Here is a 12,509-nt window from a genome sequence, read left to right as displayed (position 1 = left end):
CCCGTCCTTGGAGAACTTAGAATCTTATTAGGAGACTAGATATGCACATTAAACAATAGAGATTAAAATAATTGAACGGCATTCCAATTGCATGGAACACATACTGGGAATTTACTACGTGCCAGGCACTGTTCTAAACACTTTACAAATAATATCTCCTGTGATCATCACAACAACCCTGGGGGTGCAGATACTTCAGTCCCATTTCACAGATAGAGAAATAGAATTAGAGAGATGGAGTAACTAACCTAAGGTCATGTGACACATGTGTTGGGACTTGGTGTTTGTGCCTTTGGGACTCCTGGGGCAGGTGGGGAGGTGGTGGGGGGGTAAAGACCAGACAGGTCTGAGGAGAGTTTGTGGGCATGCCAGACAGAGATAACCACTGTGGTTTCTTTTCCCCAGGTAAAGCAAATCATTACCAGCCAACAATGGAAGCAAAAAGCCTTACTATTTATGCCCAAGTCCAGAAATCAGGTGTAAGTTCTCTATTTTCTTTGTCTGGGGTGGGCCTGCTTCCCCGTGGGATTCCTGGCCAGTCCATCTTGCAAAAGGCATTAAACTTCAGTGTCAGATGGGACTATTTGTTATTTGAAATAATGGAAAACACTGGGTACTCTTCTGGTCATCCATGTCTTCTTAGGGAAAAATGAGGAAGCAAGAAACACATGACACACGACTCCTCCAGCCCTGGCGTTCCGAGTGTCTGTGGTTCCCTGTTACCAAACCCTCTCTAGGGACAAGGGTGCAGGCTTGAGGTCAGAAGGAAGGTGCAGTAAGGCTGTTGTATGATGTGCTGGTCTGATCCAAGTGTAGGAGTTTGCAAAGCACCAGGAGACAGGGAAGGAGGATCTTGAGGATTTTGGCTGGGTAGATGGAAGGTGATATGTAGGCTGGAGATGAAAGACCTGACGGAAGGCAGTTGGACTGAGGGAGAGCCACGGTGAAGTTGAGGAGCAGGTATGTTAGGCGTAAGAGGGAGGCTAAAGGAATATGGTTAGATGGGTAGACACTCTAGTTCTTCAGACATGAAGGCAATTCTAGGTGATGTACAGACCAGAATCTGGCCATTCAGAGGACTCTAGGACAAAGCTCTTATTTCTGCTGCCCTCTAGTGGCTTGGAGGGTTTAATACATAGGCCATCACTACCGCTGAGAACCAGGCTCCGTTTAAATATAGGAGAGTCCCAAGAGTAAACTCCACCCTTGCATTTACACATTTGGTAACCAGTTTCAACTTTAGCATGGTGCCTTCCCTATCTACTCTGTCTGATGCTGTTCTTTTTACTGTAAACCAGGACATATATACCAGAAGTGCACAAAGTATAAATGTCAGCTCAATGAATTACCCTATCGTGTTATCTAGTAAAGCGAATCTTCCCACCTTGTTTTTCTCCAACAGTTTTCAACTAGTCTTGTCCCTTCGTACTTTTGTATATATTTCAGAATCAGCTTCTCAAGTATCAGAAAAGGGGAGAAAATCCTATTAGGATTGCATTGAATCTACAGATCTATTTGAGGAGAAATTACATCTTTCAGTATTGAGTCCTCTAATACCATATAGCTACCAGCCAGATCAAGGAACAGAACATTGCCAGCAACCCCCACAAGACCTCCTGTACCCCCTCCTTCATCTCTATTCTCTCTCTCCTCACCAAAGATATCACTGTCCTGACTTCTAAAAATATATTTTAGCGTTCTCTCTCTCTCTCTCTCTCTCTCTCTCTCTCTCTCTCTCTCTCTCTTTAACTTTATAAAAATGGGATTCTACAGTATTTTTCCTCTTGGGTCTGGTTTTTTCCCCTCAGTATTACTTTCATGAGATTCATATGTCTTTGTGCTTGGATATAATGCATTTATTTTCATTGCTTTATAGAACATCACTGCATGAATATACAAGAGTTCATTTATCTAGCTGACTATTGATGGACACTTGGGTTATTTCCAGTTTGAAACTATTATAAAAATTCCAACTATGAACATCCACATGTGTATCTCTTGGTAGATATGTGCACCCTATTTTTGTTGGGTATGTACCTAGAAGTAGAATTGCTGAATCATACAGTATGCATATCTTCAAATTCACTAGATAAGGCCAAACTGCTTTTCAAACTGAGTGCATCAATTTACTTTCAGGCCAGCTACACATTCTAATCAAAACTAGGTGTTATCAGCCTTTTTAATTTTAGTCATTCTGTTGGACGTGTCTTTTTATAGTTTTATTTTGCATTCCCCTAATTATTAAGGAAATTGGACAATGCTTCTTATATTTATTGGTCATATTAATATCCTCTCTCTTTAAAGTGCCTGTTAAATCTCTTGTCCATTTTCCTTAGAATTTCAGGCTTTTTTTAAACGATTAGCATAAGTTCTTTAAATGTTTTTAGCTTTTTGGCAGTTACATTTTATTTTATTTTTTAATTAAAAAAATTTTTTTGGCAGTTACATTTTAGCAAATACCTTCACCCATTCTGTGTTTCGCCTTTGCAATTTCTCAGTGACACCTGATAAAGAAAGGTTCTTAACTGCAGTATAGAGCAATTCAGTAATCTCTTCCTTTGTAGATAACGATTTTTGTGTCCTGTTTGAGAAATCTTTCTCTACTCGTGGGTAATGAAGATATTCTATCATTTTCTAAAAGCTGTGTGGTTTATCTTTCACATTTATATCTGTTATGTACCTGAAAATGCCTTTTGGAGTAAGGTGTGAGATGGGTCAGGTTTCATTTTTCTCCAAATGGATGTCCTATCGACCACATATTGAAAAGATGGCCCTTGCCCCTGTTAGTGCCATCTTAATCACAAACCAAGAGTCCGTATATGTGAGGATCCATTGTTTTGGTTCTCTATCCTGCTCCCTTTCCTGTTTGTTTAGGCTTGTGCCAGTAGCATACAATCTTTACAAATTCGTTATAGATTACAGATTCATGACAAGTCTGATATCTGGTAAAATGTCTTCTTATTTGTTTTTGTTCTTCTTCAAGAGTTCTTGGCCATTTTTGGTCATTTGTATTTTCATATATATTTTACCTTCAGTTTGTCAAGTTCCACCTAAAAATCCTGCTGGAACTTTAATCAGAACTGCACTGATCACTTTGAGGAGACCATACATACTTACAGTATTGAGTCCTTCCATTCACAAAATAATACATCCTTTCCTTCATGTAGGCCTTCTTTAATTTCTCTAAACAATGTTTTATAGTGTTTTGCATAAGACACTTGTCCATCATAATTTATTACTTGGCATTTGAGCATTTGAGATTTTGGAATACTATCATCAACATTATCTTTTAAAAATTTTTTAGTTTCTATATATTATAGATACCTAGAAATACAATTAATTTTTGTATTTTAAACTTATATTTGCAACATTGCTAAACTCACTTATAAATTCTAGTCATTTTTCTACAGGTGACTTGGATTTTCTCTGTACAAAATTGTACCATCTGTAAAAAAAATTACACTATATTTCTTCATTTTCAAACCACATAACTTCTCTTCCTGTTTTACTGGCTGAGATTTCCTATCCAGTGTTGAATGGAAGTGTTAAAAGAGGCGTCCTTGGATGGTTCCAAACTCAAAAGGGAAACTTTCAACATCTGGCCATTAAATATGGTTTTTGCTGAAGGTTTTTATAGCTGCCTTTTCATCTGATTGAGAACATTCTCTTCTGTTCCTGGTTTGCTAAGGAATCGGCATTGAATTTTATCAACACTCTCTCTGCATCTATTGATATGGATTTTTTTATATTATCTTTTTTATTTATCTGCTGAACCACACTGATCTGCACAGACTACACTGCATTTGCATTCCTGGAATAGAGGCGATGTAGTCTGGTCCTTTTCAAATATCGCTGGGTTTTATTTTATTAATATTTTGTTCAGAGGATGCTGTTGCTGTCCTGTTTAGGCTTCTGAGTGGAATTGGCCTGCATTTCTCCTCTCTTGTAATGGAGGTTTTGATACCAAGATTATGCTAATCTCACAAGATGAGTAAGAGTGCATGTTCATTTCCTAGTGCTACTGTAACAAATGTTTGCAGACATGGAGACTTAAAGCTACAAAGTCATCCTCTAACAGCTGTGGAGGCCAGAAGTTCAAGATGGAAGTGTGGGCAGGCCCTGCTCTTTCTGAAAATGTTGCCTTACCTCTTCCAGCTTCTGGTGGCTCCGGGCACTCTTTGACATTTAGTTGGCTTGTAGCTACAGAACTCCAATTTCTGCCTCCACCTCTGCATACATTTCTTCTCTCTCTATCTCTGGGTCTTCTCCTTTCCTTTTAACAGTAAAAGGACACTCATCACTGGATTTAATCCAGCTTGACCTGAGTTTAAAATCCTTACCTTAAGTACATCTGCAAAGATCCTCTTCCAAATAAGGTCACATTTAGAGATTCTGGATGGACCCATCTTTTGGGGGTCACAGTTCAACCCACTACAGGGTACATTTCCTCTGGGCAGGATTGATGTTATTTTTCCCTTAAATATTTGGTAGGACTCACGGGTAAAGTTATCTGAGTCAGGGGTTCCTCTGAGGGATGAATCTTTTAAATTATAATTTTTTTGAAGCTGTTATATTTTTATTCACTTATTTATTTTTATTATGTTATGTTAATCACCATATATTACATCGTTAGTTTTTGATGTAGTGTTCCATGATTCATTGTTTGCGTATAACAGCCAGTGCTCCATGCAGAATGTGCCCTCTTTAATACCCATCACCAGGCTAACCCATCCCCCCGCCCCCTCCCCTCTAGAACCCTCAGTTTGTTTCTCAGAGTCCATAGTCTCTTATGGTTCGTCTCCCCCTCCAGTTTCCCCTCCTTCATTCTTTCCTTTCTGTTATCTTCTTCTTTCTTTTTTTTTTTTTAACATATAATGTATTATTTGTTTCAGAGGTACATATCTGTGATTCAACAGTCTTGCACAATTCACAGTGCTCACCATAGCACATACCCTCCGCAATGTCTATCACCCAGCCACGCCGTCCCTCCCACCCCCCCACCACTCCAGCAACCCTCTGTTTCCTGAGATTAAGAATTCCTCATATCAGTGAGGTCATATGATACATGTGTTTCTCTGATTGACTTATTTCACTTAGCATAATACCCTCCAGTTCTATCCACGTCGTTGCAAATGGCAAGATCTCATTCCTTTTGATGGCTGCATAATATTCCAGTGTAGATATATACCACCTCTTCTTTATCCATTCATCTATCGATGGACATCTTGGCTCTTTCCATAGTTTGGCTATTGTGGACATTGCTACTATAAACATTGGGGTGCACATACCCCTTCGGATCCCTACATTTGTATCTTTGTGGTAAATACCCAGTAGTGCAATTGCTGGATCGTATGGTAGCTCTATTTTCAAATTTTTGAGGAACCTCCATACTGTTTTTCAGAGTGGCTACACCAGCTTGCATTCCCACCAACAGTGTAGGAGGGTTTTAAATTATAATTTATTACACCATTCTCCTCCCTTTTAATAATTAAGCAAATTTTTTCCTGTTTTTTAGTTGATAACCTAGAAATTATAAAATGCATCCTTGACTCACCAAAGTCTAGTGTTTATTCTCTTCCTGGACAAAACTTCATCTTCCCTCTAACTTCACCTTCTGATTTATGTGCCTTTTTTGGGCCATTATTTTAATTTCATGTATGTTTTAAACATAGGAGACATAATTGTTATTGTTTTATACATCAATATGCATTTGCACTTACCTATGTTTTTACAATTTTCTTTGTTCATAGTTGCAATGCTATATGATATCATATAAAGACTAATAACGTAGACAATGATTAAATGTTAATATTTTCTTTGTTCTTATTTGTAACAATGATATGATACCATTATAAAGACTAGGGTAACAGGGAAAATTATGTAACACACATTTGCTGTCTGCTAGGGAACTCTCCTAGGTCTTCTCAGGACTGCTACATTGTACAACTCTGGGAAACACTGCTCATGAAAAATATGTGAGAATGACACCCCTGGAGTTTCTGTAAATCACGCTCCCTGGACTCATGCCCTAACTGAAGACACAGGGATACAAAAATGTACTAAGTTATTACAACTATGTTTAAGAGAATTCCCTAAATCCAGGTTAAAATCCTGAAGGGAAAAATAACAATGTGCTAACCATGTTGTGTTGAAGAAGTAAGTATAGGTGGTTTCCCTTATACTTTTTTCCTCCTTTGCCAAACTTCTTCACTAAACATGAAAAGCTTAAGTTACTAACTTCTCCCCTGTGCCTCTAAGTCAGGTCATACCAAAGTCTTCACAGACAGGAAGACAGGCAGGGATGAAGGTCTCTTAAATTGTTTCACATTCTCTTCATCTATCTCCTTATTGCAAGTAATTCTTCTTAAATTCATTTTTTCTCCGAAATATAGCATCTGTGAGTTGTATGGGATCTTGAAAGTCATCTATTTGAATCACCCAGTTACTGCTTGAGTTATCTTCTCATTATTACTTCCAAAGTGCTGGCTAGCTCCTTTTTGCTAAAATACAGTCTGTGAATAAGCAGCATCAGTATCACCTGGGACATTTTTAGAAATGCAGAACCTCAGGGCTTACCCCAAGTCTTCTGAAATAGAACCAGCTTTCTAACAAGACACCCACATAATGCATATGTACATTCAAGTATGAGAAGCCCTGGTCTACCCCAGGCACTTCCAGTAATGGCGAATTCCCTGCCTCCCAAGGCAATCCATTCCACATTTGAGCATCTCTTAATATTAGAAAGATCTTCACTATATTGAATCTCCAAATTCCAATCTTGGTTTAAACCCGAAGCACTCTACAGGACAAATCTAATTCTTTTTCTACATGACAATCCATCAAATATATAAAGAGAAAGATCATGTCCCGCCTTGAATCTTCTTTCCTCTAGTAAACGTTTTTAATTCCTTACCTTTTCCATCAGAGGACAAGATTCTGAGCTTCTCAAGTTAAAACCCATGTTTAGTTTCTAGTCTTGCTCTACATCCAGGAGAAGTGGGGAGTAGCAATATCCTACACTGGTGTCCCTGAAGTGTGTTGAAAGAATGACTTCCCTGGCATAAGTCTTGTTACCTCCATTTAATGGGGATGTGGTCTCAATTTACCCCTACATTGACTTCATCCTGGTATTATGGATTGTAAGTCATTTAAAGTAACATCAATGGATTTTTAAAAAATGTGCCCAGTACTATTTTTGTGGGGAATGTGAAGAAATATAGGAATAAAAACATAAAACATAAAATACAACATAAAATACATAAAATACATAAAATACATAAAAACAACATGTAAATGTATCGGAGTGCTTTAAATATCGCACAGTTAAGTGCCATCATGTATAAATTAGACTTTAAATATCTGGGGTATTTAGGTCATTATAAGTTGGCGTAAGCAAAGAAGAGCAGCATGCTGGGAAGAGCATCCACTTTAAGCTGAGAGGCCTCGTGGGACCCTTAGCTTTGATATATCATATAAAGACTAATAATGTGGACAATGATTAAATGCACATAGGAAAGTATGAAGTCTTTCTGAGCCTTAGCTTCTCCTTCTGTGAAATATAACAACGGGATTTAACATGCAGAGTTGATGTGAGACAAATGGGCACTTGTGGAAAACATTGTATGTATGCTTATTATTATGCTTATTATATTATTAAGTTCAGTACTTGCACAGGAAAGAGAAGTCACAGGAAACCCTGTCAGAGTCAGGAACAGCAGGAGCAGCGGGGTGGGATGGGATGAACTCGAGGACAGGAGTGAGACAAATGTTATGAAGATCCCATTCCCTTCAACTGCACCGGGGCCAGCCCCAGCAGTGCTGGTTCACCAGCAGGAAGACGTACAACATTTGGGAAGGGCTCATGGTGCAGTGGGCTGCCTCTCGAGGCTGTGAGCTCCACGATGCCACTGGGGGAGTCCAGGCAAAGCCCTGAGAATTGAATTCTGGGGAATTTGCAGGAGCATTTCCACCTGGGAAGGAGGCTGGACCAGTTGACTCTGAGGGGCTCTCTGGCTCCAAGCTTCTGGATCTTGTGCTTCTCCATGGGGAGAATCAGATGGAAACAACTCTGCTCAGCTGATTTCCTCTTTCTTTGCTTCTCTCGTAGTCTGTTCAGAAGAAACCTGATCCCCTGCCAGCTCAGGACCCCTGCACCACCATTTACGTTGCTGCCACAGAACCTGTCCCAGAGCCTGTCCAGGTGAGGCATCTCTCTGAGCCTCTTCTCTTCAGGGAAGGGATGGTGGGACCTGGGTAGAGCCGAAATAAAACAGTCCTGAAGTGGAGAAGGCAAGCCCTAGAAAGCGGGTCTCAAGGATCCTCCATGGTCTTGGCTGCGGGACTTCCGGGGGACCCCTCCTGGCTGCTCACATGGGACAGCTCTCTCTCTGTTCACTAGTGTTTCTCCGAGAGCTGTCCAAAAACCACATCAGAATCTGCTGGCATATTTGCTAAAAATAAAGATTCCTGGAGCTTTCTCCTAGGATTCTGTTCAATCAGAAAGTTCATGGTGAGCAACCAGACATTTATCCATTAAAAAAACAGCCTCCCCAGAGCATGTTTACATTTGGGATTTGCATCTCGAGTCTAAGAGCTCCTGAGTCCAGCTGCATCACAGAATCACAGGACAACTTTGTAAAAAGGCTCATGCGGGGGCTCCATCCAGCCCAGTTTCATCAGAATGTCTAGGACTGGAGCTGTGCCTGGCATGAGCCCGGAAGAGAATATGGTGTGCAGCCCAGACTAAGCCTCACTATCTACCCCCACTGCAAGACCAGCATGGATCAAGTTTACTCGATAGGAATTATTTCTTTTCCTAAATGGACAGAAATAAATTCTGGGCTGAAATCTTGGCCCTAGTGGCGTTCTATTAAATAAAGCATTTTAGGAGATAATTGAGGAACAAAAGGCCACAGAAATGCCTACGTTGACTCCTCTGCCTCAAAGCTCTTACTGGACTCACACCCGGAGATGCCTGGGAGGATGCCCTGTCTGCATCCAGAGGTCTATTCTCAGAACACTGTCCTATTCAATGGGGGAAGTAAATACATGACTCTGATTTTAAAAAGCTTTAAGAAATAATGTAGATTTTTAGTGATGTTTTCTTCATCAAAAACAGTCTGTTGTATTTCACATTTTACAGCAAAACTTCCTGAATTCCTCCATTCCTGTCTTTCTCTGACTCTTGAATCTACTCTACCTAGAAAACATCTTCGCCTGCAGTCCTGTCTTTCCTCTCCCGTCTCTGCTCCAATTTTTCCTTCTCTCTTTGGGTCTCACTATCCCTTTCTAAAGCTCCGTCAGAATTCTCTGGGTTTCTCCAACTCTGCCCTGTGCCCAACAGCAAAGCAAATGGTTTTCCTTATAAGGCAAGGTCAGGGCAGAGAGCAAAGAGAGACATCTTCTGGGTCTCCCCAATGGTGATGGGGTGCACACACCTGGAAGGGAGCTGGAGCCCTGAGGTTCCGCTCCCAGTAAGTCACTGCGCCACCTGATACCTGAGACTCTTTCCTTTTACTAAGCAGCGTGCTTTCCATTTGTAGCCTGTGAAGCTGGTGCCTCTGCTCACAGACTTCTGTTTTGTCCCCAGGAACCAAATTCCATCACAGTCTATGCCAGTGTGACACTTCCAGAGAGCTGACACCACAGACTCAGTGAAGGGACTTCCTGAAGGAATAAACACTGAACTTGACTCCATGTCCCAAGCTCCCGTGACACTCTGCACATCTGTACTCTTCTCAGATCAACTCCCTGGGGATGCTTCTTCCACAGCCACCTGTGGGATGGACAAGGGACTGAGGCTTTCTGAGCACTCAGCCTGCTCCCCAGAGCCCAGGCCTGGAAGAGAGAACTAGAGATACAGCTTTCCAGCTTTGTGGCATAGCAGATGGAACGAGTAATGTGGGTCCAGGGGGCCCAGACCTCCAGTTGTCTTGCTCCGTGCTGGGACCGGACAATAAGAGCTGAAGGCAGGAAGCTGCGACATCTAGTACCTCTCTCAGACAGCTGACGTCTGCAATGTCTTACGTCTCGGCTGCCTGTGCTTGGTCCTGGGAGCTGACCCCGATCCACCCAGACCTGATCGAGGCTCTGCGCCTCACTTTCTCTCTCTGGACGGGCAGTGAAGGGTGAACTCCTTGTTATATGTAGAACACTCTGAGATTATTCTCTGAAAGAAGCTAATAGTATTTTATTTGCAAAACCGAGAAGCTGAAGGGTCAATAAACTGACAACATGACTGTGAAGTCTCTGAGCTTTGAATAATGGAAGGAAAATCACCTGAGATTCTCAAAAAATTATAGAATATTTAAGTTTAATATTATATAACATATATATACTTACATATGTAATGTTTAAGTATAAGAATACTTAAAAGTATTCCGTGCAGATGGCATTAGGTTTAAAGAAACATGACAGGTGTTTGGTGGCGCCGTTACAGAGGAACTCGGCGTAATCAGAACTTGTCCCAGGCTGATCTTTCACTTCTCAAAAAGATCTTTAAATCCCTACTTCTCTGTTTACTCCATTGAGCAACGCCTGTGGATCCTCAGCTAAGATGCTCTCGCTGTGTCCTGAACCCGTTCACATCCATGGCCTCATGACATCTGGGTCTTTACCAGGCACCTGCACTCCCCTTCTCACACTAAATGTATCCTGATGTAGAAAATTAACATATTGTAACCCAACAGCTTCAAATAATTGCATGCTGAATAACTTAAATTGCAGGCTGCAGACAGAAAGAGCCTCTTCTAGCAAAGTCCTATTTTCTTCCTATTCTCTGCTCTCAGGCAGGCCTGCTTCAGTTTAAGCTCTTAGTTCGGTTGGTTAAATAGGTTCTTGGAAGACCTTGGTGAACACTGGTTCAGGAACCACCAGCCATCTCCTGACCGTATAACAAGGGTACCGACTTTCCAGCGCAGGGATGCTGGGCACCTGGGGCACTGCTCTTGTCCTCCTGGAGCTAGACCCCGACTCCTCCACCCCCTCCCTGCCTCCGCTGGACTTGGAAAGTCAACGTTGCTGGCGTGTTGTCTGCACCAAAGTGATCTCTCCAGCGTCCCTTCATCTCTTCCGTTCTAGTTTCTAATTCAGAGTCTGGGACTGAGGGGCCAGTGTTAGGTCATGCAACCATGTTCTGCCTCCAAGGGAGGCTGGGAAGTGAATATCTGACATGTTCCACTTTCACAGTGGTTGGTGAGTTCTGCCTCTTACAAGTTAGGGAATTCTGCAAACACAAGCAAGTGAGATTCAACACTGAGCAGGCAAAAAAGAAAAAAACAAAAACCAAAAAAGTCCACTACACCACCCTCATATAAATGTAGGCTCATTAGCTGTCTGTTCTCAAAAACTGAGGAAGCTACTATCAAGGATTTGTAAACCTTGGGGTTATGAGCACTCAGTCCCTTACTACAACTCAGAGTGTTCTAGCACGTCAGTTCTCAACACTTGGGTTTTTTTCTGTGGCCGAATTCTACCCGATGGAAGGAAGGAAAGAAAGGGGGAAAGAAGAAGCTCTCTCTTCAAAATTCCCTGACCGAGGCTCAAGACCTCACTGAGGAGGATGGCTGTGTCTTGTGGACTTTCAGGCTGTCCTTCAAATGACAGTTAGATGTCAGGTTCTGCACCATCAGGCTCCAGATTCAAGTCGGAAAGCGCACACGCCTCAGCTCACACCCTTCCCTGGGGGCACTGCTGGTGGGGCTGGAGCTTTCCTTTTCCTCAGGCCTAAAAAATGAAACTGATACTTTAGAGTCCAGTTTCCCCATGTTTCTTTTCTAATGTTTTCTTTTGACTGAGCATATTCTGAATTCTAGAGAACTCAAGAGGAACAGACCATTCTCGGTTTTAAGGGTCTGGGCTCCAAAATGCAACTGGGTGTAGTCCCAAGCCTCCTGAGTACACTTAACTCTGCTCCTACAAACCCATGCGATTGGTGAACGGTGCACAGGCGGGCTGAAGAACCACTGATGACAGTAAGTTACGTCTCTTCCTGAGTTTTTGTTTCTACCTCCTGGAAATGAATAAAATTCGGACAGTCCATCAAGGAATTTGCCCTTTTGTCTTGTGCTACCTGGAAGATTCATAACATAGCAATATGGCAAGACACGTTCCACAGCTTTGTGCTTCTGCAGCTATGAAACACTGAGGTGGGGGCGCCTGGGTGGCTCAGTCGTTAAGCGTCTGCCTTCGGCTCAGGTCATGATCCCGGGGTCCTGGGATCGAGCCCCGCATCGGGCTCCCTGCTCGGCGGGAAGCCGGCTTCTCCCTCTCCCACTCCCCCTGCTTGTGTTCCCTCTCTCGCTGTCTCTGTCAACTAAATAAATAAAATCTTAAAAAAAAAAAAAAAAGAAACACTGAGGGTGGCTGATTGGGTTTGATGAGCTGTGAAGCTGTCTGTCCCTTTCCTGGGATGCGGGCAAGGGTTAGGTCTGTGCCCCCCAGTCACCAGAGTCAGGAGCCACCGTCCCCCAGAGAAGACAGCTGTATGGGCCCACGCCTGCCAGTATTTC

The 12,509-nt window shown here is 42.1% G+C and overlaps 1 protein-coding gene across 2 annotated transcripts in view; it reads left to right on the top strand.

The window, feature by feature from the left end:
* Positions 1 to 12,047, top strand: part of SLAMF1 (signaling lymphocytic activation molecule family member 1) — a 33,554-nt gene extending 21,507 nt beyond the window's left edge. The window contains exons 6-8 of one of the 2 annotated variants that reach the window (XM_025860655.2): positions 396 to 479; positions 8,108 to 8,200; positions 9,590 to 12,047. In XM_025860655.2, the coding sequence (XP_025716440.1) occupies positions 396 to 479; positions 8,108 to 8,200; positions 9,590 to 9,623 (211 nt within the window). In that variant the 3' untranslated portion in view covers positions 9,624 to 12,047. The remainder of the gene's footprint in view (positions 1 to 395; positions 480 to 8,107; positions 8,201 to 9,589) is intronic. The other variant, XM_025860654.2, reaches the window with a different exon arrangement.
* The last annotated feature ends 462 nt before the right edge of the window (positions 12,048 to 12,509 follow it).

This window comes from Callorhinus ursinus, unplaced genomic scaffold (assembly GCF_003265705.2).
Source record: "Callorhinus ursinus isolate GAN/ISIS: 27379988/994484 unplaced genomic scaffold, GSC_fseal_2.0 scaffold88, whole genome shotgun sequence".
NCBI classification, from domain to species: Eukaryota; Metazoa; Chordata; class Mammalia; order Carnivora; family Otariidae; genus Callorhinus; species Callorhinus ursinus.
Note: the sequence above shows the minus strand (reverse complement) of the source record. Positions and strands in the feature narration are given on the sequence as shown.